Genomic DNA, 27,335 nt, shown 5'->3' with positions numbered 1-27,335 from the left:
TTTACTTTCCTTACCACCCCCTCCCTCATTCCTCTCTTATTTCTCTTTAAGGTCTATTCATCGAGCCCACCTCCCCCTTTCCGTCCCTTTTAATACTCTCTGCCCCACACCTCCCTTTGTTATTCCCTCTCAACTTCCCTGTAGAGTAAGATAGAATTCTATACCTCAATAGATCTGGCTTATTCTTCCCTCTTAGAACTGATTTCACTGAGAGTAAGGTTTAAGTATTACCATTTACCACTCTCTTGCTTCCCTTCTTATAATATTATTCTCCCCTTCCCCATGTACTTCTTTATGTGGTATAATTTATCCTATTTTTCTTCTTCCTTCAGATTTTTCTTAGTACCATTCTCTTTTTTTGTCCCCCTCCCAATTTTTTTACATGTCATCTTGAACAACTTAACACCACAACCTCTGCCTATGAATAATTATTCTATCTACTATGATAATGAAGACACTTCTTAGCTGTGTGAGTGACCCTGGTCAAATCACATAACCTTCATTGCCTAGCCTTAACTGCTCTTCTGTCTTGAAATCAGTATACTGTATTGATTCATCAACAGAGGGTAACAGTTTAAAAACAAAAACCTGTTCTCCAGGAGCCTATAGGTTGAGAATGGTTATATGAGGAAGATGGTGTCCAGAATAATAGAAAATATATTTCTTTGTTGAAACCAGTATTTTTACTAGAGAATTGATAATGCTGACGAAGGCATTTTTATTGATTCTCAACCTTTTCGTGAAGTATAGACACATATTCTGATAAATTAAAGTTAAGGAGGAAAAATTCCTCAGTATTTTTTTGAGATAAGGGGAAAGGACAGATGTTTAGGAACCAGTCTTCAGTTCTAAACCTTATAGAACTCAATTCTATTGGTGCATTTAAACTTTTAAAATAAGAATGCTGGTTATATACTTTATATTTCCCAAAATAAATTTAAAAAATAAAAAGATAAAAGGGAAATGTTAAAGCAACATTCCTTTTGGAACCTGTACTTTTTTGGAGTTAGAGAGTGTAAATAGTGGAATGATAATTAGCTAGAATTAAAGGAACTGGGATCGTATCTCCCCTTTGACTACCTCTGAGACCTTGGGGAAGTCACTTAACTTTTCTTTGACTCAATTTCTTCATTTGTAAAATGTGAATGTAGCATAAGATGGCTTCTGAGCTTCTTTCCAACTTTTGGTCTATTACCATAGATATAGGTCCATTCTCATGTTAACTGATATAAGATCTGATACTGAAGCTTAAATCATTACTATAGGCAATTAGAACAGCTTTCCTCTTTCAGATCTTAGCCTTTACCTTTTTCTTTCTTTTCCCAAATGGTACAGCTTTCTTGCTCTCATAAAGTAGATATTTCAGGTTGGAAGAAGCTGTTGGTCAAGTTGTTTGCTTTCCTACTTCATTTTCTTTAAGGGATTTCTGACTTTTCTGTTACTAGGTATAATCTTGTAATTCATTAATGAAAAAGTTCTGCCAATGTGTTATGTGTATGAGGAAAAAAAATCCCCAAATATTTGGTGAGATCATTGGAGGGATTTTCAAAGGACAATTCAAAACAATTGGTCCCAAATCTGAATCTCCTTATCATTTCCACTCCTTCACAAAAAGGAAAAAAACATGACACATAGTAAATAACTTGAAGTCTATATTTGACTATATTTTGTGCTTTCATCCAAAGGGTGAGTCATAGGATCATGGGTTTGCAGCTATAAGGGAAATTATAGGTCATCTGGTTTAACTACCTTATCATACCAATATTATGAATATAGCCAAGCAAGATTGACTTTTCTGAAGCCACACAGGTAATGAGTGATAAAATGAAATTTGAAGCCAGATTCTGATTCCTTTTTCAAATCTAAATTGAATTTGGCTCAGAAGTAGAGTAGAAGCTTCATTTGGGTGGGTTGTGCAAATAAACCAGTGGCTTTAGTCCAGGTCATTGGACCACCCTGGTGTTTGTTATCTCTCAACTTTCTGAAGTGACACTTGTATAGGATTTGGGATTAAGTAAAAATCAAGTTGTGATGTCAAGGCCTTGGACTTGGCTCTGCTCTGTGACTAACAAATTTCAGTTAGACACCTGTGGAAATAGCTAGGTTTGGGCTCAGCTTGACCATTTTTCTTAATACAACTCAGCGCTGTTCTGATAATCCTCCTTTCATTATGGAATAGTTGTCAGCATGCACTCTAAGAAGCAATTCCAGCAACATTTAAATTTAATTCCTATAGGGTAGTGATAGCAAACCTATGACACATGTGTCAGTGCTGACACATGTAGCCATTTTCAATGACACACAGCCGTATACAGAGAAGTGTGGAGCCACATGTTGAGGATGAAACATTTGTTGTAGTGTAGTATAGATACTGTGCACTATAGATGACAGTTCTACCTATATTAATTTACCTTTTTTGGTTTATTAAATACAGTTATATATTACAATTATACATTTTTGTTAAACTATAAATATTGTGAAATTATGGTGTTTTTTTTCTTGAAGTGACACACCACCTGAGTTATGCTTGTTTTTTTTGGTGAATTTTGACACATCAAGCTCAAAAGGTTGCCCATCACTGCTATAGGGTAAACCCAGCATCAACCAGAGGGAAATGTTATAGTCATCTGGACCCATGCACACACTCACTTTGGTTGACTTGTTAAGGAAAGATGATCAATAAATGAATAAAGAGAGAGAGTACTATAGAGAATTTTGATTTATTTGATTGTTAAATACTCATTTCTCAGGGCCCTTTGGGAGCTCCTTAATTCTGACAGTATTAAGAACATTCTCTATAAGATACCATAGTTGAGAGTAAGATTAAAAGATAACCAGAATAATTTTTATTGATGACTATGTCTCAAGTACATACTAGAGCAGTGAGGGGCAAACTATGGCCTGTGGGCCAGATGTGGCCCCCTGAAATGTTTTATCTGGCCACACGACATTATTCCTAATCTGACGAATACAATGAGTAGGATACAATGCAATGAAACTTCGAAAGAGTTGCCTTAGAAACAGACTGACAGATGAGCATTTCCTTTCCTTTGGCCCCCTCTTTTAAAAGTTTGTCCCTCACTAGTCGAGAAAGTTTAGAATTGAATAGAATTAAAAATATTTAAAGTGCCCTATATATTCCTGCAGAACCAGCCATGCTGTTGACTGCTTAGTAGGGCATTATTCCCCAGATAAGTATTTTCCCCTAGAAGCTGCCCATTGAGAAGTTTTGAAACTTTACTCTTTCCAAACAAAACTCTGAATGGAAGATTTGAGTGAGAATAGAAATGCTTAGAAGAGGTGGTTCAAGATATTGCTAAAGGATTCCTTAGGTTAATACTTCTTTATCTAATCTAGTATATCCTATAAATTTTTTTTTTTTTTATCCTGGGACTCCATTCTAGGAGCATAGGGCCACAACCAGTAGGCAATGGGATACTACAGTTGCTCAGGGTCACCCAGCTGGGAAGTGTCTGAGCCCGGACTTGAGCCTTTTCGTCTCTAGGCCTGGCTCTCAATCCACTGAGCTAGCCCAGCTGCCCCTACTTTAGGTTGCAGTTTCTTTAGCAGATGTAGTTTTTACAGGGTGGGGTTGCTAGCCCCCACGCCCAACCCTCCTCCTTTTTCATCCGGGCTAGGGACCGTCCTTGGCCCAGGAGTGGTAAGGGTGGGCAGTAGGGGTCAAGTGACTTGCCCAAGGTCACACAGCTGGAAGTGTCCAAGGCCGGACTTGAACCTAGGACCTCCAGTCTCTAGGCCTGGCTCTCAATCCACTGAGCCACTCAGCTGCCCCCATCCTATAAATACTCATTCTGTAAATAGGCTGGTTAAGCACAATTGTGGCATAGTTTTAATTCCTTTGGTGGGAGCAGAATAAAGGGCAAGTTTGTGTTTTAACTATCTGTGAACCTTGCTTCTTCCATTCTAAGCCTTTCTTAGGTACACAGCACTTTGATAGCAAGTTCAAAGTTTGTTCTGCATTCCATAATTTGAAACTGTCTCCTCAAAACTCTTAATTCCTTTCTCCTAGTAGCACAATTCCTATATGTAGCAAAGGTTGTCGACAAAATTTGCAACAGATTTTTAAAGATATGAAGTGGATAAACATTGAACAGGTTATAAAATAATAAGAACTCAAATTTATATGAGTGTTGAAATATGATTTCCTCACAACAAATTTGTTGGCTAAATAATTCAGGTGTTTTTACCCCTGTTTTACATTTGAGAAAATTGAGGCTCAGGGAACCTTCTACATATTCATAAGGTTAAGTGTTGGAGGTAGAATATGAATCCAGGTTTTGTGGCTACAAGACCAGTAAATATTCTGTTATACCACTTTAATATTGTCTTATACGATGGCTTTCAAGTCTAAACCTACCACATAACTATAGTTATCTCCTGAAACAGCTATTGGAGGTTAGAGTTTGGGGGCAATGGTGGAATCCTAAGGATGTGTTTGTTTTTTGAGGAAGGGGAAGAGAAAGAGGGCATTCTGCTTTTGTTTGAATCCTTTTCTGAGACCTACGTCAGTCCTGGACTTCTATTCAAGTAGGGAACCATGTGCCTATCATTGCCTTTAGACTTTTTTACTTTCTCATTCCTTTCATACATATGGACCAACCCATATTTATAACTCAGAAAATAAGGGACAGAAAGAAGCTTCAGATCCATTTTTACTGTTGTAGGGACTTAGTTCATTCTTTTGTTCATTTTCTCTACTCCCAAGAAAGGTTTAATTTGGGGGGAAATGTCTTTAAAATACTGCTGTCAGTTTGGGGAGCTTTCAGCCAGAGAGGGTCAGATAACTGGTCAAATAGAAATGACAGTGCACTCTTTGTTGATCCTGACTGCAGGATTGGATGCTATGGCAATTTTATTGCCCATACAATCATCTGGATCACAATTCTAGGGCAGAAAGGAGTGTTTATAGTTGTCACAAGAGAATAGGAACCCTGGTTGCAGTTCCAAGGCAAAGAGGAATGCTTGCATTTGCAGCTACATTGGAACAGGACTCTTCCTGAGAAAAGATCATCTCCCAGCATTAGCCACATATCTCCCCAGATAAGACTACATTGGAAGCACCAAAAAAGTGTGGTACTCTTCTCTCCACCCCCACCCCAAACTAGCTCTGAAAACAGAAGCATAAAAAGCCCTCCACTTGACACAATATCTCCCTCACCCCAGTTAAGCAGAGCCCAAGTTTATTTAAAGTTCAAAGTCAAAAAATAGGTTGAAAAAAATTGAGCAAACAACAGCAAAAGAACTTGACCATTAAAAGTTACTACAGTGGCAAGGAAGGCTAAGAAAAAAAACTTAGAAGACAACAATGTGAAAACAACTACAACCAAACCTCAAAGAAAAATACTAATATGATACAAGTCCAACAAAAATTCCTGGAAGAGTTAAAGAAAGATAAGAAATGGTAGAGGGAAAACTAGGGAAAGAATTGAGAGTGATGTAAGAATGTTATGAAAAAAAGACTTAGCAGCTTGGTAAAAAACACAAAAACTACTGAAGAAAATAACACCTGAAAAACGTGATAGGTCAAATGGAAAAAGAAGTACAAAGGCCACTGAAGAAAATAATTTTTTAAAAATTAGATTTGGCCAAGTGGAAGGTCATAATGATTCTAGGAGAAAAATAATCAAGAAACAATAAAACAAAGTCAAAAGAATGAAAGGAAGAAAATTAACTGACTTGGAAAATAGGTTGAAGAGAGACCATTTAGACAACCTGAAAGCCATGATTTAAAAAAAAATTTAGACATTATATTTCAGGAAATTATAAAGAAAAACTGCCTCAGATTTAGAGGATGAAGTAGAAATTAGAGTCTGTCAATCACTTCTGAAAGAGATCCCAAAATGAAAACTTCCAGAAATAATAAATTATTAAATTCCAAGACTCCCAGTTCAAAGAGGAAATATTGCAGGCAGCCAGAAAGAAATCATTCAAATATCATGGATCCCACAAGATTTAGCAGCTTCCACATTAAAGGAGCAGAGGGCATTTAATATGATATTCTAGAAGCTAAAGAAGCTTGGATTACAACCAATAATTACTAGATCAGCAAAAGTCGAGTTTTAGCCTTCAGGAGAAAAATGGATATTAAATGAAATAGAGGATTTTCAAGCATTTCTAATGAAAAGATGAGATCTGTATAGAAAGTTTGACATTCAAACACAAGACCCAAGAGAAGCATAAAAAGGTAATCTTGAAAGAAAAGTCATAAGGAATTCAATACAATTAAACTTTATATTTCTATATGGGAAGATGATAATATGTAACTTTTTAAGAACTTCATCATTAGGACAGAGTAGAGAAAAATAACAACAAAGGGCTGAGAAAAAGAGGAATGAAAAAGAAGGGAAAGAAAGAGAAGAATGGGGAAAATTATCTCACCAAAAAAAGATATGCAGGAAAGAGCTTTTATGCTGAAAGAGAAAATAAGGTGAAAAATCTAACTGAACACTACAAGGAGGCAGTACTGAATATTATAAGAATAATAATTAGAAATAGGCTTAGCTAGATAGATTTTGGGTAAGATAGAAATAAGGAGATAGCGAAGGTCTGGTTTTGACCAAAGACAGTTCCAAGAAGAATCTTAAGTTTGGGGTAGTTGGAGGTAGAAACACATTCGTTTTTAGGATTTTCCCTGCTTTACCTTTCTGTTAAAACTTTCAATCCTCAAAACCTTAATAAACAGAGGGGTTTTTTTGTTTTTTACAACTGCTTCCATGTGGTGTCAGTTCAACTCCCTAGAGGAGGCCTCACTGTTCTTCCCAGACTATATGTTACAAAGTTAACCAACTGGGCCTTCTTAATGTAAATAGATACAATCCCAAAATACCAACAACAGTTCACATACTCAATTGGGTATAGAAATCAATCAGAGGGAAGTAAGACAAAAGGAGGGTGATTTTTTTTTAAAAGAAAGGTAAATTAAGGGAGGTAGCAGTTACAAGCAAAACATAGTTTTGAGAATTGAGAGAAAAACAATTAGTCATCATACCTGTGCATGTGACTGAGATTCAACCAAAAAACAGAAGCATGTAGCAGAATGAATTAGAAACCAGGATCCAACAATGTTATTTATCTCCCTTCCTTGAATAAAACATACACAATTAAAATAAAGGGTTGTAGCAGAATCTGTTATGATTCAGCTGACATACAAAGGGTAAGTTTGCAATCATAATTTCACACAGAGCAAAATCAAAAATAGATCTAATCAAAAAATAATCAGGGAAACTACATTTTGCTGAAAGGTGCCATAGACAGTGAATTAATTTCAAAAAAAATTTAGAGCAAGTTTCTCATATAAAGGCCTCACTTATCAAATGTGTAGAGAGCTGAGTCAAATTTATAAAAATAAGAGGTGTTTCCCCCCCTTGATAAATGGTCAAAGGACATAAATAGGTAGTTTTCAGAAGAAGAAATCAAAGTTATCTATAGTCATATGCAAAAAATTCTCTAAATTTTCTATTGATTAGAGAAATGCAAATTAAAACAACTTTGAGATACCACTTCACACTTATCAGAAATAACAAATTTTGGAGAGAATGTGGAAAAATTGGGCGCTAATTGGTTCAATTATTCTATCAAACAATTTGAAATTATACCCAAAAGGCTATGAAACTGCATATTCTTTGTCCCAGCAGTACCACTTACTGGTAGGCCTGTGTCCCAAAGAGATAAAAGAAAAAGGGAAAGGGTGTATATATACAAAAATATACAAAAATATAGCAGCTTTTTTGTGGTAACAAGGAATTGGAAACTGAAGGGATGCACATCAATTGGAAATTGATGAAATGACTGTGGCATATTATTATGATGGAATCCTATTGTGTTATAAGAAATGATGAAGGAAATGGTTTCAGAAAAACTTAGGAAGACATGGAAAGTGAAGTGAGCAGAACTAGAACATTGTACACAATAACAACAATATTGTATTATTGATTGACTGTGAAAGACTTTTCTGCTTGATCAGTATAATGATCCAAGACAATACAAAGACTCATGATCAAAATTTCTATCTACCCCCCACAAAGAGAGAACTGATAAACGCTTAAATGCAAATTCAAGTGTGATTTTTCTCACTTTTTTTCACTTTTTTCTATGACATAGCTTATATGGACATGTGTTTTGCACAATGTCTACTGGGTATTATCTTGTTTGTCTTCTCAGTGGGAGAGGCAGGTAGAAGGAGGGAGAGAATCTGGAATTCAACTTTAAAAAAAATTTTAAATAAATAATAAAATTTAAAAATTTGTGAAATGCTACTACTCTTAAAGGTTTTAGGAGAGTTGTATAATGAGGAGCCACTTTAACCTAAGAGCTAACTGATGTATGTAGATTTTGTTTCCCTGGTTAGAATGTAAATTGCTTGATGGCACTTACTTTTTGTCTTTGTATCTCTAGGCATAGAGCCAATGCTTGTTGATTGATTCTAATCCCTGCTATGCTCTCAGGACTTCAGTTTCTCACTTGTGAAATGTGTATGTGGAGGTGAGGGGTTGGAGTAATGTTGGACCAAGTGATCTAAGAGTCTTCTTTTTTCCCCTAAAACCTTTACTTTCCTCAATAGAATCAATACTATCTAAGGCAGAAGAGTGATAAGGGCTAGGCAATGAGGGTTAAGTGACTTGCCCAGGGTCACACAGCTGGGAAGTGTCTGAGGCCAGATTTGAACCCAGGACCTCCTGTCTCTAGGCCTGGCTTTCAATCCACTGAGCTACCCAGCTGCCCCCTCTTAAGATTCTTTCTAGCTCTCAATGTAGTTATTTTGGGGTGGTTTATATTTTGGGAAACCATATAGTTGAGTTATACTTGGTAATGATATGATTTGTTGCTGCCCATGGGCATGTGCAGTTTGAGACTCCTGATTTGGAGATGACAATAGCTATTCCAGAAGAACCTGGAAAAGTCTTTGAGGATTGTCTAGTCATAACTGTGTATTTGCTGTCCTTTGTCCAAGGATGAACCTAGCTAAGTTAGGAGAGATTCCTCCTTGATTCATTGAAGGAGTTTTAATCCATCTACAAAAGGGTAGAGGGGCCTATCATCTGCATTTTTAGAGGGATTACCCATTACTCTCAAATAACAAATCCCTAACGTATTGAAATAATATATTTTGTGGGGTTTTTCCCCATGTACTTAAACATCCTAAGTCTTCTGGAATGTATTAATTTTTCAAGCTAATAGTAAAACCTCAGTTCTGTGATGGCCCTGAATTATTGCAGGTACCATGTATCAGCTTCATAACTAGCACCTGTACCTTTCATCTTCACTGTTATTCCAAGCCCCCAACTTCTGTGACTAGGTTGTACAGGAAAAAAAACGTCTTATCCTAGGAATAGTTTTTTCCTTCCTCTCCCACTGTTACTAATTAGGGTAATAAAAATTGCTTGTCTCTATTAATAAACACAAAAACAGAAAGTTGAAAATTTTGACTTCTACATTTGAATCTGGCAATATTAGCAACTTTAAAAAAACTGGTTTAGAAGATAATACACTTTCAAAACCAACATCTTTCCCTTCTGTATCCTGGGAGCATTCTTCTTTGGGTCCCTCCTAGGATAAAGGAGAAAAATAGAGCTCATCAGATGTTTCTAAGTTCTAGAGAAAGAATGTACTTGTGAATTTCTAAGTATTAGGGAAGGAGAAGGCAGGAAGGATAGCCTTAAAAATCTCAGGGAGCAACCTGAATGGTGTTTGTTCTCTGAGATTGTAAGAGTACTTGTTTTTGCCTTAAAGAACACTGGCTGTGTGTCCATAGGATAGAAAGGACAAAAAAGTTCAAGGCCCAGCTCAGGCCTAACCTTCCCTGACTACTCTATCCCATAGTAATCTCTCCTTTCTTTAAATTCCACCCATCTTCTATGCCACTCATTAGTCTCATGGCTCCAATACTGCTCTGTTATTTTAAAACTGGAAATACCTCATCTTTTATCCAGATAATAAATTCTTTCAGGACAAGAGTGCTAAGTAGTATAGTGTAGGCCAGAGGTCGCCAACTTATGGCTCTTTCTGCAGGAGCCATAAAGTCAATTTTTTTTTTCAGGCACTGTTACAGGAGTGAGTATTGTACGGCTCACGAAATTACATTTTTAAAAATGTGGCGTTTATGGCTCTCACGGCCAAAAAGGTTGCCGACCCCATGTGTAGGCACTGATGTTTCCTATCATTTTTAAAGTTGTGTGCAAATGACTACTGTGTAAATGTGGATGAACCACAGTCTTATTGTCAATAAAAATTAAACTAATCTAACACACTTAAGGATAGGTTGAAAAATAGCAGCCAGATGGGTAGGAAGTAAATCTAGAGAGAACAGTGTCACAAAAGTCAAGAGAGGAGAGAGTAGCCAAGGGGAGAAGCTAGTCAGCGGATCATTGAAATATTTCTGCCCTACAGGCTATTTACCAAGGTCTTGTATCAAGTTAAGTTTATTAGAAGTCTAAAGGTTTCAGAAGTCTGAAAAGTGAGAAAGTTTAAGAGTTGTTATTTAATAGCATTTAAAATTCACTAGTTATTTGTGAATTGCCTAAAGTTGAAGAATCAATTCATAAAAATATGTTGCTAGAAAGTTTCCTATTGTGAAGTTATTTATTTGGGCCCTGCTTTATATCATTTGGGAGAATGGAAATATTAAAAAAAAAAATTTGGCTAGCTATTCATGGGTAAGGAAGCTCCTCTTCTGTCCCACTCCCCTCTGCCTCAAAATTTAAAATGCTTTGATTTGTGGATAAGCCAAAAGGTTCATTAGAGTAACTGATACCTGAAAATATCAGGATATGAAAATTCTAGACTGGAAACTTCTTCACTAATTCTCTCTAGAATCCTGGAATAGAGGTGATCTAGGTTCCGGAAAGCTAAAGCTGTAGTACAGGGGTCGGCAACCTTTTTGGCCGTGAGAGCCATAAACGCCACATTTTTTAAAAGGTAACTTTGTGAGAGCCGTACAGTGCTCACAGTGCGGGCTCCTGTAACAGCGCCTGAAAAAAAATTGACTTAATGGCTCCTGCAGAAAGAGCCATATCAAAGGGGCAGCTGGGTAGCTCAGTAGATTGAGAGTCAGGCCTAGAGACAGGAGGTCCTAGGTTCAAACCCGGCCTCAGCCACTTCCCAGCTGTGTGACCCTGGGCAAGTCACTTGATCCCCATTGCCTACCCTTACCACTCTTCCACCTATAAGTCAATACACAGAAGGTAAGGGTTTAAAAAAAAAAAAAAGAAAGAAAGAGCCATATCTGGCCCTCAAAAGAGCCAGATATGGCTTGAGAGCCATATGTTGCCAACCCCTGCTATAGTGGGTTCTATCATGCTAGAAAGACTACAAGTATGGTGTTGGCAGCAAATGGAGCCTGTTTTCCAGGTGCATTAGTCATCCTAGCTAAGTGCGTGCAGCAAAGCACCGGTAGGCCAGCAATTTTGGCCATGGCAACCAGTGTTGTCATAAATCACAAATAAACACTTAAAATCATCTTCTAGATAATTTCAGTATCCATTCCTCAGTGATATTAAGTTTCTTTCATGCTTTGTAGATGTTTTGGGACTAATGGAGAAAGAGTTGGAGCCTGGAAGTTGTGAGCTCAAATCCAGTCTCTGATTACTTACTCTGTGCTTGACCACAGACTTTCTCTAAGCCTAATTTTCGTAATGTGCAAAATAGACATAAAGTACCTGTATATCTATCTCACAGGATTGTGAGGTCAGATTAAAGTACTTAGTACACTCCCAAGTACTAAAGAATTGTTTCTTAACTAGAGGTAGTGTGTAGAATGTTTGAGATAACAAATTGAAGTGAAATGAAATGCAGTTCTCTGGTGAAACATCTGCAAACTTCATTATACAGGCTTCTTTTAATGAATAACACATTTAGTTAATGCTGTGTGTGCTTGTATAGAAGATTTCTCCACTTTTCTAGGAGTAGTCCTCTTGGAAGACAATCTGATTAAAATGGTTGGGAGAGAGTTGGGAATAAGGGATGCATCAGTCAGGCTTTCTGGAGGCTGTACTGTGTTGGAGTTGCCAACATGTTAATATCTTCTGTTTTTTGAGGGAATCTTTAGTGATTGAAAGATAATCTTCCCCTTTTCATGGAGTAATAAGGTGGGGAAGGATGGAAATGGGGGTGAGGAAAAGGCTGATCTAAGATATTAGATTATGAAATTTATTTTAAAGCTTAAGTGCATGTAATGAATCTAGCAAGTTGGATCCTTTTTTAAAAATCCACCTGAAGGGGGCAGCTGGGTAGCTCAGTGGAGTGAGAGTCAGGCCTAGAGACAGGAGGTCCTAGGTTTAAACCCGGCCTCAGCCACTTCCCAGCTGTGTGACCCTGGGCAAGTCACTTGACCCCCATTGCCCACCCTTACCAATCTTCCACCTATGAGACAATACACCGAAGTACAAGGGTTTAAAAAAAAAATCCACCTGAAGAAACATTGATAAACTGCATTTCCTCCTCTTCCCTCCCCATTCCATACTTCCTCACCACTTATTTGCAGCCAGGAGATCATTGCTGCCAAGTGTGGAGAGAAAGGCAGTTTCAAAAAGCTTACTGTATGTCTTAGACTTTTAACATAATACAGTACTTGGTTATTTAATTTCCTTTGGGTTCTGTAGTCCACATTGAAGGTATTCCCAAGAACCTGAATTTCACCCACTTCTCCCATTCCATTTATTAAGGTATTACAGTGAATGTTCTGACTCATGATGAAAATATTCTGGCTAGTAAGTAGAATTATCATGACAAGTAAAGAATTGAATGTTACTGGGGAAGTCTTTCCCTTTCCCTCTCTGCCCCCTCCAACTATCTTTTTTGTTTGGTCTTAGGTGGGCTTGGCAATCTAGTAGTATAGCAGCTATTTATAAACCTCTTTTGTTTACTTAGATTACTCAACTGCAGTATAGATCTGAACTATGTCAAGAGAAAATTGATGACGAGTGCTTTAACTGGATTTTCTCTCATGAATCAGGGCATCTGAGTTCAACCTGTGCTAATTCCTGAACTGAATGAAAGTCGTTGAGCTCATTAGTCTTGAGAAAGAGCATTTGAGGAAATGATCAAAAGTTGGCAATAAACAAACCAAAAAATATCTCTGTAGGTATTTTTTCAGAGATGACAACTAATTCGTTGTTGGGAAGGGGAAAGGGTACTGTTGGAGATGGAGTCAGGGTCTGGGTTCAAATCCAGACCTTGCCACTTCTGACCTGTATGACTTTGGGCAAGTCACTTAATGTCTTTTTAGTTCAGTGTCTTAATCTATAAAATGAAAGCTTTAGAGCAGATGGCTCCTTATGATCCTTTGAGGCATTCAAGCATTTCTTCAAAGACTGTCATTAATGAACTACTGACTAAGGCAATTCAAGGGGAAAGAATACCCCTGTCTTGAAACCTCTCTTCTTTGGATTTGGTGCTGAAAAGGACCTTAGATGTTTTCTAGTATGATCTACTCTTTTTACAGATGAGGAGATAAGAGACTGAAAAAGCATAGATGACTTGTCCAAAATCACACAGAAAATAAATGGCGAGCTGGGTTTTCTACCTTAATTCTTTTGACTCCATGATCATAATATAGTTTTTGTCTGTTCTAAGGAAAGACCATGAGGGAGAGGAAAAATTAATGATTTTATTACTTTTGAGGAGAATTTCATTATTTTATCTGAAGAAATAAGGCAATGCAAAAGGGGGTGAGGCCTGCCTGAGGGTTAAAAGAAATCAGGATGCATGCAGCATCAAAGAACTGCTGGATTTTGTTATGTCTGATTTTTGTTATCCTTGGTATGTTGTCCTGGGACTCTGCCCACTTAAGCAGGTCAGGAGAAGAGAGTCAGAGTGGATTATCATCAGTGCCAGATGGGGAAGGGAATATTTTGGGAAAGGTGAATAAAGTTGGTGGAAAACTTGACCACTGAAAAGCAACTACCTCACTTTGCAAGGAAAAAAGTGGTTTGTCTTGCTGTATAAGCTAGGGGATTGTTAAATGCAGTGATAAGAAAGAATGAATGTTCTTTCAAGGAGACTGAAAGGTCAGTTTCCCCTTCATCTTTCTCACTCCTTTTTTTTTGAATCTTCCCTAAAAGGGAATATACTTTACCTTAATTATTAGTCAGTTTCTTGGCATATTGAATAATCCTAAAGTGGATTAGCCTTTACATTCCCTCTTTGTTCAATTATGAAATCATGGGAGAGTTTTATTTTCTTTTCTCCTGATAACTAGACTGTAAGTTCTAAGAGGACTTGCAGCAATCATGCCTTTTCTAAACTTAATCTTCTCTAGTCCAATGTCCTGGTTCTAGTGTTAATTAGAAACTTCCCCTGATTTGGTGTGTATGAATAATAATGATTGCTGACATTTAAATGTGTACATACTATTTAACATGGTCTTCAATAAATGCTTCTTTCTCCTTATAGCTCCAACAGATTCTGATGGCCCCCTCTATCTCCCCTACAAGACTCTGGTGTCTACCCTCCAAAGTACGGTTTTCAATGAAGGGGAAGCCCATTGTCTCATCGAAATCTTATCAGAGAAAGCTGGCGTGGTTCAGGATACCTGGCATAAGGTAGAGAATGTTTTTACACTGCAAAAATTTTAATGGCAACTGTATGGACTTGTACGGGTATACACTTGTACATGTGTGTTTCTACTTTGCCCCCTCCCCCACATGAATGAAAACAAATAGGAATTGTTATGTAGCCCTTGTGCCACTCACAGCCTCTGTAGGAAGATGCAGCTGTGCTCATGGTGATGTATTTCCAGATGTGAATGTATCGCACTAATGAACTCATGCCAGAATTGTTAAGCTGGAAAGAAAATGCCTATAAAACAATTTGGTCTTTAAAATTGTCCCTTATTTTCCTTTTCAGAGAAGAATACTGTCTTATTGTCTTCATTCCAAGCTGAGTTTAATCACATTGCAAATATATTTTGCCTTCTGCTACATTCTAATCACCTTTGAGCTGCCCAAATATCAATCATGACAAATAACAGTTTCAAGATTTCACTTTAAAGTGGTGATGTCAGGTTCAGAGACGGGAGGTCCTGGATTCAAATCTGGCCTCAGACACTTCCCAGCTGTGTGACCCTGGGCAAGTCACTTAACCCCCATTGCAAATCTAGCTCTTACCACTTTTCTGCCTTGGAACCAATACATAGTACTGATTCTAAGATGGAAGGTAAGGGTTTGTTTATTTTTTTTTTTAAGTTTTTTAAAATAAAGTGGTGGTGAAGATGTTGATAATAATAGCTAAAAATTATTTAGCATTTCTGTTAAGATTTGCAAAACACTTTATGTGTATTATTTGGTCCTGACATCTCTTTGAGATAGAGACTATTATGATTGCCCCCCCATTTTACAGATGATTTGAAGCAGGATTTGAACCCAGATCATCTGGAAGTTCTATAGTCAATGTGGTTCAACATAAAAGAGCCCTGAATTTGGAGTTGGAGGACCTGCTTTCAAATCTCTGCTCTACTACTTACTACCAGTGTGACATATTTGTCCTAGAAATTGTAAAAAGTGAAATTTGGGAAATGTATAAAACTACATTTCCCGTGATCCAACATGGTCCAACTGATTTCCGTCTCCGCAGGGGAGAGCTTAAATCTCGTGGGTTAGGAGGGAGTGGTCTCTTTGGCTAGTAGGCGCTTCTGGAGGCGGCAGGTTTGAATGCTTACAAGCGCGTGGTCTAATGATTTTATCTATCAGCATGGCTTTAATTAAAATACTAATTTATATATTTATACAAGCATCTATAATTTTTAATTCTTACAAAATATCTGAGACTTTATTTGTAAAGATAGGGACTTAGAAGAGCTCCAAGGACTCTTCTTTCCTTAAATTTGTGATTCTGTAATCTGATAATGAAATGTCCTCTCTTCTAAGTAGAGAGATTGTCTAACCAGACTTTGTATCACCTTGTTATAGGAGATTGTGCAGTCCTTGGGTTGGGGTAGGGATGGTGGGCATATTTTGTATATCCAAAATGTATTCTAAAAATACATAATTCCTAAGAACTGATGGGGTAGAGGGAAGATCTTATAGGTAAGATAGAAATATTCCAAGATATATATTGAAAATAACTAAGAACAAGGGTGGGATAAAGCAGAATATTTTATGTTTGAAACTCACTGGAAAGGTTCAGAAGCTTAGATTCTGATATTCTAAGTAGATTAGAAGCTTCTTGAAGGCGGGGGCCTGCTTTTGTTTTAGTTTTTGTCTTTCTGACCCTAACATCCTGCTAGTATTTAATAAATCCTTTTTGAATTTAATACTCCTATTTCTGGTACAGTAGTGAGTTCTGGACTTTTTGGAGTCTTTACTCCCTATCATGTGACCAAAATCCTCCTACCAGAGGTGTGGTATAACCTATATTTATCTTTGCAAATTAAAATGAATGAAACATAATTTTGCCTGTGGGATTTTTCATCATTTCTTGGCATAATTAGAGACATCCTGGAATGTGCTCAGCCTCAAGCTTGAGAGATAGCCAATAATTGCTCCAGAGCTAAGTTTACTTGCATCTGGCTTGTCACTGAAACTTATCAAATGGTATTTATTGCCACAGAGTTTCTTATGTTTGTATATGGAAAAGGCATCTAGGGAGGGAGTGACTGTCAGTACCCCCTGAAGAAAAAATGCTGGCTGCTTCTTCACCCAAAATAGCATTCTTCCACAGCTGCCATCTTGCCAGGGGTAGTCAGTGACTTGTGGAGATGTGTAAGAAATAAAATTAATATAGAGTGATAAAATTAAAAATATCAAAGCCATGTGCCTGTTGAGTTAGTTCAAAATACACAGTCCCTGTTACCTTTCCTCCCACCCTGGCTCCGCTCCAAATCACCAAAAAGAGAGCAGAAGTACTCCTGTTTACCTAATTACACTTCCTGCCCACCTGATTACACAAAAGAGGAACCATGGGAAATGTAGTTTGAAAGAGATATAAATGTCCACAGGAGTTCAAGGACTCCTAAATTTCCAATATCACAGATGATAGATAATGCACTCTAAAGGGCTAGGTTAAATTCCACTATGTCGAACTAGAAACTGGACCTTTTCTTCTCTTGAGTTTGAGCAGCAACAATTATGTTGGTCCATAGTCTTATGCTTCTCAAGGGGTTTAACTGATTCATTAAGCCTAGTCTTCTGGGATATGGTGATATGGAGATGATGTTTAATGCCAGATCATTAGCTATAAATTCTACCAGTCTTTTTAGTTTAATAACAGATTCTGCTTTTGATTATGGAAGCTGCTGCATCCCAAGCATTCCCATCTTGGAGAGGAATCTGCTAGGAGAATTGGCCAGAGTGGAACTACTAGTGGTATACCTTTATATAGAAGTCTTATCTACTTATGAGGTGTTCTCAGCTACTTCTCTGTTTGGCAATGTGATAGACTTGATTGAATACATATCATTAAGGCACCCTGGTATAATAGAAAGGGCCCTGGCTTTGGAGTCAGGATCTAAATTTAAATCTTACCTCTGATACTGTCATCTCTGACTATGAGCAATCATCACTCAATCATCCATCAAGCATTTATTATGTGTGATGCCCTTGTTATAAAAAGAAAAAAAATGAAATAGGCCCTATTTTTTAAGAATTTTGTATTCTACAAGAGAAAACGTTATGCATATATAAAGTTCACGTAAAATTTTTGATACTTTGTTGTTTTTACATAATTAATAATAGCGAACATAATCCTTTAAGGTTGGCAAAGCACTACATATGCTATCTCATTTATTCCTTGAAATAACCTGTGAAAAAAGTGTTGTTATTATCTCCATTTTTCAGATGAGAAAACAGGCTGAGAAGGTCAAGTGACATAATTGCACAACTAATAAATGTTAGAGGCAGAATTCAAATGGAAGTTTCCTTAATTCCAGGTCCAGCTCTTCACGGGTTGATTATGTCCAAAAAACGTTATACAAATTAGATACAAGGTAACCTTGGAGGAGAAGGGACTAGCAGCTATTCTAGATAGGGCTTAGGAAAGACCTCATGGAGAAGTTGGTGTTTGAAACCAGTATGGTTGGACCATAAAGTACACAGAGGAGAGTAAAGTAAAATGAAGCTGAAAGGTAGTCTAACTTCCCCTAGACCTTAGTTTCCTTGTCTTGTAAAACAAAGAGGTAGGTTAGTTCTAGATCAGTTATACTAAAGGTTAGTTTTCTCCTTTCGTTGGAAATGCTATAGGTAATTGGTAAACTTATTAGATGTTTCTTCCACTATCTTTCCCATTGTCATAATAAATATCTGATAGTTTCTGGCTATTTAAAATGGGGAAGAAGTCAGTGGAAGGATTCTTCTACTCATTATCAAATGAGATATTTGTAAAGTATTTAGCACAGTGCCTGGCACACAGTAAATACTTAGTAGATGCTTTTCACTTCTCTCTTTTCTCCCCTTTCTTCACTATTGTGGGTTTTGAAATTAATATTCAATGCCTCCAAAGTATGATATTTATAAGGATTTTATTTAAAGCGCTGGGGAAGAGTCTTAACTCACCCTTAAACCATGCTGCCTCCTCTCCAAAAGCTCCCGTCACCACGCCTACTCCTACCATATCCAAAACAGTCCGCGAAACCCACAACCAATAGGAAAAGGCTTAAGGAATTATGGGTATGGTGAAAAGGAGTTTGGGTAATGTAGTTTTAACTCACAACCAATAGGAAAAGGCTTAGGGAATTAAGGGTATGGTGAAAGGGAGTTTGGGTAATGTAGTTTTAAAAGGAGTACAAGGTCTTTTCAACTTTATGCTATTCCCTTCTAACCAGTAGAAATAATCTGGTTAGAGATGACTCAATTCTGAGGGAGCAGCTGCCTATCATTGGCACAGGGAAGGACTACAGACCCCAGCCCTGGAGTTGAATCTTTGTTCCTTTTATGGCAAGGACAAAAGTTCCTTCCAAACAATTTCCAATGGCAGAGCTTCCAGCGTGGATGGGTGACCCCTCACCACCAAGGAGATGGAGCCAAATAGGAGGACACATAACTGGAAATGTGATGTAGTTTGACCAGAAGTCATAGGTGGGCTTCTGGAGTTTTGGCTTGGAACTGGCTTCATGTGTGTGTCTCTTGCTGCCCAGCAGTGGAGGGAGCAGGATTCTGGCTGCTGTGCTCTTGCTTATTCCCTTTCTTTTTGGTGGCCCTGGGAAAACTCTTGGTCTCCATTCTTCTCAGCCTTGCCTTCTACCCTAGATCTGCTCTGACATAGAGTAGCAGCCTCCCTTTGCAGCTCTTTTTCTCCCCTTGTCCTCCCTCCTTTCCTTTCTCTCTGCTAGGAAAGCCCAAAGGGATGCAGTACAGATTTGCCTAACTGAACCTAGGAGAAGTAATATAGTACCATCTTCTTTTTCTTCTTCTTTTTTTTTTTTTTTTTTAATTTTTTAAAGAACCCTTACCTTCCATCCTAGAGTCAATACTGGGTATTGGCTCCAAGGCAGAAGAGTGGTAAGGGCTAGGCAATGGGGGCCAAGTGACTTGCCCAGGGTTACACGGCTAGGAAGTGTCTGAGGCCAGATTTGAACCTAGGACCTCCCATCTCTAGGCCTGGCTCTCAATGCACTGAGCCATTCAGCTGCCCCCCATCTTCTTTTTAGGAAAAATTCTTCTTTAAATGTTTATGATTATGGTTGAATATCCTGTTTTTATTTTATAGACATTATTACTAATAAGCATTGATTTGTAAAGTGCTTTACATATTTTAACTACTTTGAGCTTCACAATAACTTTTTGAGGTAGGTGATATTATTACCCCCATTTTATTTACAGTGGTAGATTTGAATATTATTGAACAAATAATTCTTTGGTTGGTCCATGTGCTTGCTAGTGTAACTTAGACTAGCTTATTATGATCCTTTTTGAGCTAAGAATTTGACTTGTAGTAGTTTGTATTCTGAGAGTTCCCATTAAGTCTTTCTAGATCAAAACTGTATAGTTATTTTTGGAGGTGAGGGATGTGGTGTATTTTTGGTAGCTTTGCAGACACATTAAGACCAAGACCAAGAGCTCCAAGGAGCCTTAGCTATTACCTCCCTCAATAGATTTAGGGATGCAACAAACTTCATACCTTAGATTACATGGGAGAGACTCATACCTGCCCCTCAGCCTTCTTAACAGTTTAGTTCAGTTCGACTCCCAAACCATTTATTAAACATTTGCTATTTGCCCTAAGCGAATATAAAATATATAAAAAATAAGTACAAAGTCATTTAATGTTTTGGGAGAGAATTATCATGGTGGGGGAGGAGGGCAATCAGAGAAGGCCTCTGATAAGGGGTGGTAGTTGACCTGAGCCTTGAAGGTTGGGGTTCCAAGAGGCAGAGGTGAGAAAGGGAATATGCCAGTAGTAAGAGAGCCTGCACATGCAACAGCAAAAAGAAAGTTGTGAACTTAGCCAGGAAAGATAGTGTGAACATAGAGGTTTTTGTCTTTTATCATAGAGGCAGTAGGGAACCACTGAAACTTCATGGGTGAGTGAGTGACATGGTTACAACTGTGTTTTTGGAGTCCCTTCTTAGTAACTGGAAGATAGATAGGGAAGGGGGAGAGACTCAATTCAGGAAGCTGTTGTAATAGTATAGGAAAGAATTGATGAAGGGCTAAATCAGGGATTGGCTCTATATGAGATGGATGGGAGATGCGGAGGCACAGAATCTACAAAATGTGAAGATAACTAGTGGGTTTGGCGGGGGAAGAGGTACAGCGATGACCACTGATGAAAGTATTTATCCCTTTACAAAGCTATTTGGAAATACTTTATTTCTCTTCCCAGCAGTTTCTTTTTCTGGTGTGAATCTGAACCTGAATTAACCCCTGGCACATGGTTCCCTCTTATGTGAACATCTTACACAGCAGTCATGTAATTTATTTTTACTTTTGAAGCAGCATGGTTTGGTGAGAGGAATGATGGTCTCAGAGTAAGGAGCCATAGATTGAAACTGTGATGCTGACAGTTCCAGCTGTGTGACTTTACCTTTCTGATCCTCAGTTTCCTAATCTGTAAAATGAGAGGATAGTAATACTCAGTACATTATTCAGTACATGCCACACAGGTGAAAGCAGGAATGGCTTTTACTTCCCCTTTCTTACTGGAACCGTTTTCAAATGCCACCAGTAGTAACATAGTCACTAACTTCAATGACCTTTAAAAAAAGTTCTCATCCCTGATTTTTTCTGAAGGTCTTTAGTAGCTTTAACTACTTGGCTATTCTACTTCTTTGGGATCAGGGATTCTTTGTTCTTTTCCTATCTCTCTGTCTCTTCTGTTGGTCTCTTCCTTGCCCTTTAATACAGATGTTTTCCTCAGGCATGTCCTTGGCCCTTTTCTCTTCTTTCTTTAGTTTCTTGGTTGGCAGCCTTCTCTACTCCCAGAGTTCCTCATTGCCCCACCTCATTCACATAGCACCAGGGCTATGCTGGCCTCCTTCCTCTCTTGGTGATTTCCTCCTCCTCCTGGGGCCTCCATTTTGGAGAGTGGCCCAGGCCAGCCAGCCTACATTTCCCTCTTGACTATGCTTATGATTTCTGTACTTCAACATCATATCTCCTCTGCGGCTTCAACCCTTTCCTCCCATTGTTCCTCCGTTTTATAGAGAGGTCTAGACCAGCCAACCTTCATTCCCTTCCTGACTCTGCTTTCTTCATCTTTCCTGTCTTTAACCACATTCCCCTGTGTCAGGCACCTACCCCACTGTAATCTTCCCTCTCCTCTCCTTCCCCCATCCCACCCCACTGTAAGATTTAAATTTAGGTTTTGACTCAATATGAGAGTTATAAAAGGGGTTGCCAATTATAAAATATTAGTCCCTAAGTCAAAATGATTGTTAGCAGCTTTTATTTATAAGGTAGAGATTTAAAGGACTTGTTCAAGTTGTAATTGTAATTCAAGTTGTAATCAAGTTTAAATTGCAAGGGGGAGATTTTTAGGTATTTTATAGATATGTATTTAATGTGTGGCCGCCAGGAATCAACAATTCAGATTGATTCCATAATTAAAATAGACCCAAGTCAGGATCGGGTTCAAGGTAGTTTATTTACAATTAGGAAGGTAAAAGGTAGGGAAATATAGAGAGAGGGAGAGGCTAGTCCAGGCCTGGAGAGGCCTAGAGGGAGAGAGAGAGAGGGTTAAAAGGCTAATTAAACTAGGATACAAGCCACAAGGCCTAGCAATCAGAGAGGTAAAAGCCTACTTAAGGCAGAGTTTGGAAACGCCAAGGTAGGCCAAGGAAGTCAGCCTAACTTACCCACGTGACCATTCAGAGTAGAAGCTGCCTGAGGTCTCAGCTAAGCACCTTCAGTACCAAGTTCTAATTTAATTTAAAGAACAAGTTCAAAGCCGGAAAGTGGGAAATGTAGGAAGGAGACAAAGCCTGGTCTAGCCTACCAGCCCTAAGAGCTGCTCCAATGAAGTTTGACTCAGCCCCCGCCAGGGTTTTCCATGTGGATATCCTGGTAGTCCTCAGCCAGAAGTTCCGGTGGTGTCTTCAGCCAGAGTTCCATCAACGCAGAATCCAAGGGAAGAGTCTCTCCAAAAGCCAAGGAAGGAGAGTTCCTCCAGCCCCTCTCACCAACTCGGGCTGGCCCTTTTAAAGCAGTTTTCTCAACATCATTTCCTGTCTTTCTCCCTCTTCACAGGAACCAATCACAGCCTCCCAATTTGTCTAGCACTGCCCAGGGGAGGGCAGTGGTTGTGGCCTTTGGAGATGTGAGCTAGTAAGTGATTTTTGAACTCTCCTAACCTAGTGACCTACCAGTGCTAAGTAGTGGCACTACTACTACAACAACTACAAGTTCTTGATTTAATTAGCTAAAAAATAAACAAAAGGAGAGTTAATTCTATCTTCACTCCACCAACACATCCCTTGACTATAAGCTCTCTGAGGACAGGGACTGTATCTTTCCTTATATTGTATCCCCAATGCTTGGCACAAAGTAAGTGCTTATATTCATTGCTGAGCAGATGACTTTTCTTCTCTGAGCTTTAGACCTTTGATGGTCGGTGTCCAGAGGGTATTCAGTGCAGTTCAAATGAGCACTTAGTATGTGCCAACTATTGTACTGTTTGCTGAGGAAACAGACATGAAACAGTCCCTGCCCTCAGGGAGTTTATATTCTGCTGAAGGGAATAATTAGTACCCACATAAGTAAATACTAAGAAAATTTTTGGAGTGCTTGCATGGAAAGCACTAACCCCTGGAGAAGGGCAAGCTGACTTGATAGAAGTCTGGGATTTCAGGACAAGGTAAGGAGGACAAGCTTTCCAAGCATGGGGGACAGGAGCTTCATACCTGGGGTGTTGCAGGTACCCTGGCTTGACTAGAATGTAGAGTACAGAAGTGGGAGGGTCATGGGAAATCAGACTGGAAAGAGCTTGAGGCCAGGTGAGGAAGGCGTTTATATTTTATCTCAGAGGACCCATTGCAATTTCTTATGGATGGTAGTAACTTGGTCAAACCTCTTCTTTGGAAATATCAGTTTGGTAGGTCTTTGTTTCTAATCTCCTAAACTATTTTAGTAGCCTCCTTAGTTCTTCTGCTTCTACTCTCTGCCCCCTCCAATCCATCCTTCGTTACCATTGACATGAGACATATTACTTACTACTATCACTCAATTAAATAGCCATAATGAAGATTGCCCAGATGCAGAAGGCTGAAATAATTAACAAATATCTACTGATATTATTAACTAATGTTCTTGGTACTTAATGAGACAAAGAGTTATTCACTTGAAAAGTATTATTTTCAAATATGACCTGCAGGCAGAGAATTAACCAAATGACCTCTTGTGATCCACTTCCCTCCATAGTAGAGTGGAGAGACAATGAGATGTGGAGTCAGGAGAGATGTGGTTCTACCTCTGATGTTTCTGAGCTGTTGACTACAAGCCTCCATTTCCCCATCTATAAAATGAGGATGGTATCTGTAACATGTACTTCTTAGGGTTCTTCAGAGAATGAAATGAGTCTGTTGATGAATGTCTGTTAGCTTGATTTTTGAATAAATCTTAAAACCTACAAAACCATGAATATTAGCTTTTGTTTGAAACCTGAAGATATAAACTATTCTCTTTCAGCATTCTCAGTGCTTGTAGGACTAAAGTGCCTCCTGCTGTTGAGTCCAAGAAACTAGTAGAACAACCACCAGGCATTTCTTAGGTATTAATTTGAATCTCTTGGTGCATTTATAGGCTACTCAAAAAGGGGATCCAGTGGCAGTTTTGAAGCGACAACTGGAAGAGAAGGAAAAGCTGCTGGCTACTGAACAACAGGATGCTGCTGCTGCCAAAAATAGACTGAGGGAACTTAATAAGGTAAGTCTCGTGTGGTCTCTCTATAGATGTGCCCCTCCTTCCATCCTGTTCAGTGAGAACCTTGGAAGAGAGATGAAGAGTTATGTCATGACTCATAGAATCAGAAAATGGATGGGCAGTCCACATATTCCATTGGTAATTAGGCAGTGTAAAGATGCATAGATGAAAGTCCCTGCGTGTTCATTGGGGTGTACTCTCTCCCTGGCAGCTTGATAGGAGAGCCTGGACAAGAATCCTTGGATTCTTGGCATGGTTGGGTTATGAACTTTATCATTCCATATACATGGAAGAGGTCATGGATCCATTGAAAAATATGTGCTATTATCAGCACTCCATAGGTTAGGGTTAGAATTAGTCCAGCAGATTTTTAGATTGGGTTGCTGCTCTTTAACGTCCAACTCTGAGTATTTTGGGAAAGTCCTATGTGTTGGTTGAGGACTTTGGTTTTCCTCTGTTTCATTTTTTTAAGCATGTGAGTTATGCTACTTGCTCTTGGTACTTGGTTTGAGAGCTGGACTCTGCAATGTCACTGACTGAATCCCTGACGTAAACCAAATTAATACTGGTTACATGGTGTGAGATTTCTTAATTGACTTTTTGTGAAATGGCAAACACTTAATGGAATTTGTTGTTTTAATTTCAATTATCCATTTGTTCTCGTTTTCTTTCCTTCCCCTCTCACCACCACTTTTTGTTCCTTTTAATGTTGTTGTTATTTTTTTTTTTTTTTAATTAAAAAAAACCCTTACTTTCCATCTTGCAGTCAATACTGTGTATTGGCTCCAAGGCAGAAGAGTGGTAAGGGTAGGCAATGGGGGTCAAGTGACTTGCCCAGAGTCACACAGCTGGGAAGTGTCTGAGGTCAGCCTTGAACCTAGAACCTCCAGTCTCCAGGCCTGACTCTCAATCCACTGAGCTACCCAGCTGCCCCCTCCTTTTAACGTTTGACTGTAAGGCTGTTGTATCATGGGGGGTTGGCTGATGGCCTTTAGGTCAGGAAAATCACTTAATCTCTCAATTGCCCTCCCTGGGCAACTCTTTCTCAAGACTATATAAGTTGCAGAAATGATGCCAATTTACATGAGTAGAGTTTCCTCATCCAGGAATTCTCTGTACCAGTGAACTGAGAGGTCTAGTCATCATCTCCTATCCTACTAGCTAGCACCTCTATATCAGGAGGATCAGTCAGGAAACTCAAGAGAGGGTCAGACTAGTCTTGGACCTTGTGAATTATAATCATAATAAAGTCTGAAGTGGGTTCTGCCTCTCCCTCCCCTGGTCAATTTTATTTTCAATGAATAAGGCCTACTACAGTGTCTTAGATATAGATTGAATTGATTGAAGCCTTTTTAATCTGGTTGTTCTTGTAGTCATATTCAGTTGGGTACTGTGTTTAGATGAGCACAAAAATGTTAGTACCATATATGCAAGCTGATTTTTAAAAAAAAGTCCAAGATGGTCTTTCCTCAGAAGGATGCTTCCTCCATATCTCTATCTTTCCTGTCCAAAGGAATATAAAATGAGTCAGGCTTATAGCTCATCCATTATCATTTCATATGATCATTGTAGGGGAAGTTGAGCGGAGGTGGGGGGAAGTCAGAAGACTCTTTGGAAGGTTACTTTTTTTGTTAATGTTAAAAGTCAGGCTTTGTAAATCTAGACCATTTCTAAATCTTGTTAAGCTGGTGCTTGTACAGATCTTTGGACAATCACCTAACAATGATTTTGTTTGTTCAGTTATTTCATTTAGGCCAAACTCCTCTTCATTACCCAATTTGGGGTTTTCTTAGCAAAGATATATACTGGAATAGTTTGCCATTTCTTTCTACAGCTCATTTTACAGATGAGAAAACTGAGGCAAACAGTGTTAAATGACTTGTCTGGAGTCACACAACTGGTTCAAGGCAAGATTTGAACTCAGGAAGATGAGTCTTCCTGACTTTAGCCTGCCAATCTAATCACTGTGCCATTTCACTGCCCTCTAAAGATGATACGCTATGAAAAGTGTAGATCATCCAACCACTGACTTTCTTTCCTATCCCTGATTTTTAGATCTAATTAAGGTCTACAGTGTTTAAAAATACATTTGAACTCCTAAAAATTTTGATCAAATTTAAAACTTTATGACAATTTCAACAAATGCCAACCAGGTATCAGACGAACAAGATGAAAAATAAAATTACAAATAAAACTTTGGATGTAAAACTACTAATATTATTCTATGACATACTTTTAAAAAATTAATTAGTGTTTCCGGGTTAAGATGGCGGCAGAGTAAGAAGCAGCTCTTAACCTCTCCTGACCGAAACATACAAAACTCCTCAAGGGGACATAAAAACAAGTCCAGACGAACGGAGGAACCCCACAACAGGGCACAGCGTGGAAGGTACGTGGAATCGAGACATTTCCAAGCTAAAAAGGGCTCTCACTCACTCAATCGCGAGCTGAGCAACCGCCCCACCCCCACCCCCTCCACACTCACCTATAGCTCCGAACCCAGCTAAAAAGAAATAGAGCAAGTTTGGGGCACCCATCGAGTCATCAGCAGCTCCGGGACCTGTTCCTGACAGCAGCAAGACTTAGGACCCCATTAAGTCAAAAAAAGCACGCGAAATCTGAGCGCGCGGAGCAGGACGCTGGGCGCAGAGAGCCGGCTGAGTAGAGGCGTGGGTGGAGGCAGAACTAAGCCTAAGTGGGGAACCAGTGCAGACGGGTATACGACTGTGGAAGCAGCGCCCTGAGACTTGTAAAGAAACCTCCAGCAGAGGATCAAGCAAGAGGGCCCACCAGGGGGCTTGACCTTGGAAAAAACCAGAATTCAGACCTCAAGAGCCAATAGATTGGGAACAGACACTGAGCCCGAGGATAAAGCTGAGAAGCTGCTGGGCTAATGATGGCTACTCAGCATCAGGAGGTTCAGAAGAGAAAGAATAATAACAAAAAGAAGAAGTCTTTAACACTCGACAGCTTTTACACAGAGAAAATCCAGACAACCGAGCAAACAGAGGAGGAGAACAAACAAGCATC

The 27,335-nt window shown here is 38.8% G+C and overlaps 1 protein-coding gene across 3 annotated transcripts in view; it reads left to right on the top strand.

The window, feature by feature from the left end:
- Positions 1-27,335, top strand: part of RRBP1 (ribosome binding protein 1) — a 118,673-nt gene that overhangs the window by 37,541 nt on the left and 53,797 nt on the right. For all 3 annotated transcript variants that reach the window (XM_044663422.1, XM_044663421.1, XM_044663423.1), the window contains exons 2-3: positions 14,410-14,558; positions 24,186-24,308. In XM_044663422.1, coding sequence (XP_044519357.1) covers positions 14,410-14,558; positions 24,186-24,308 — 272 coding nt within the window. The remainder of the gene's footprint in view (positions 1-14,409; positions 14,559-24,185; positions 24,309-27,335) is intronic.

The sequence above is a fragment of the Gracilinanus agilis genome, chromosome 2 (genome assembly GCF_016433145.1).
Source record: "Gracilinanus agilis isolate LMUSP501 chromosome 2, AgileGrace, whole genome shotgun sequence".
Lineage (NCBI taxonomy): Eukaryota > Metazoa > Chordata > Mammalia > Didelphimorphia > Didelphidae > Gracilinanus > Gracilinanus agilis.
This window is presented reverse-complemented; position numbering and strand designations above follow the sequence as displayed.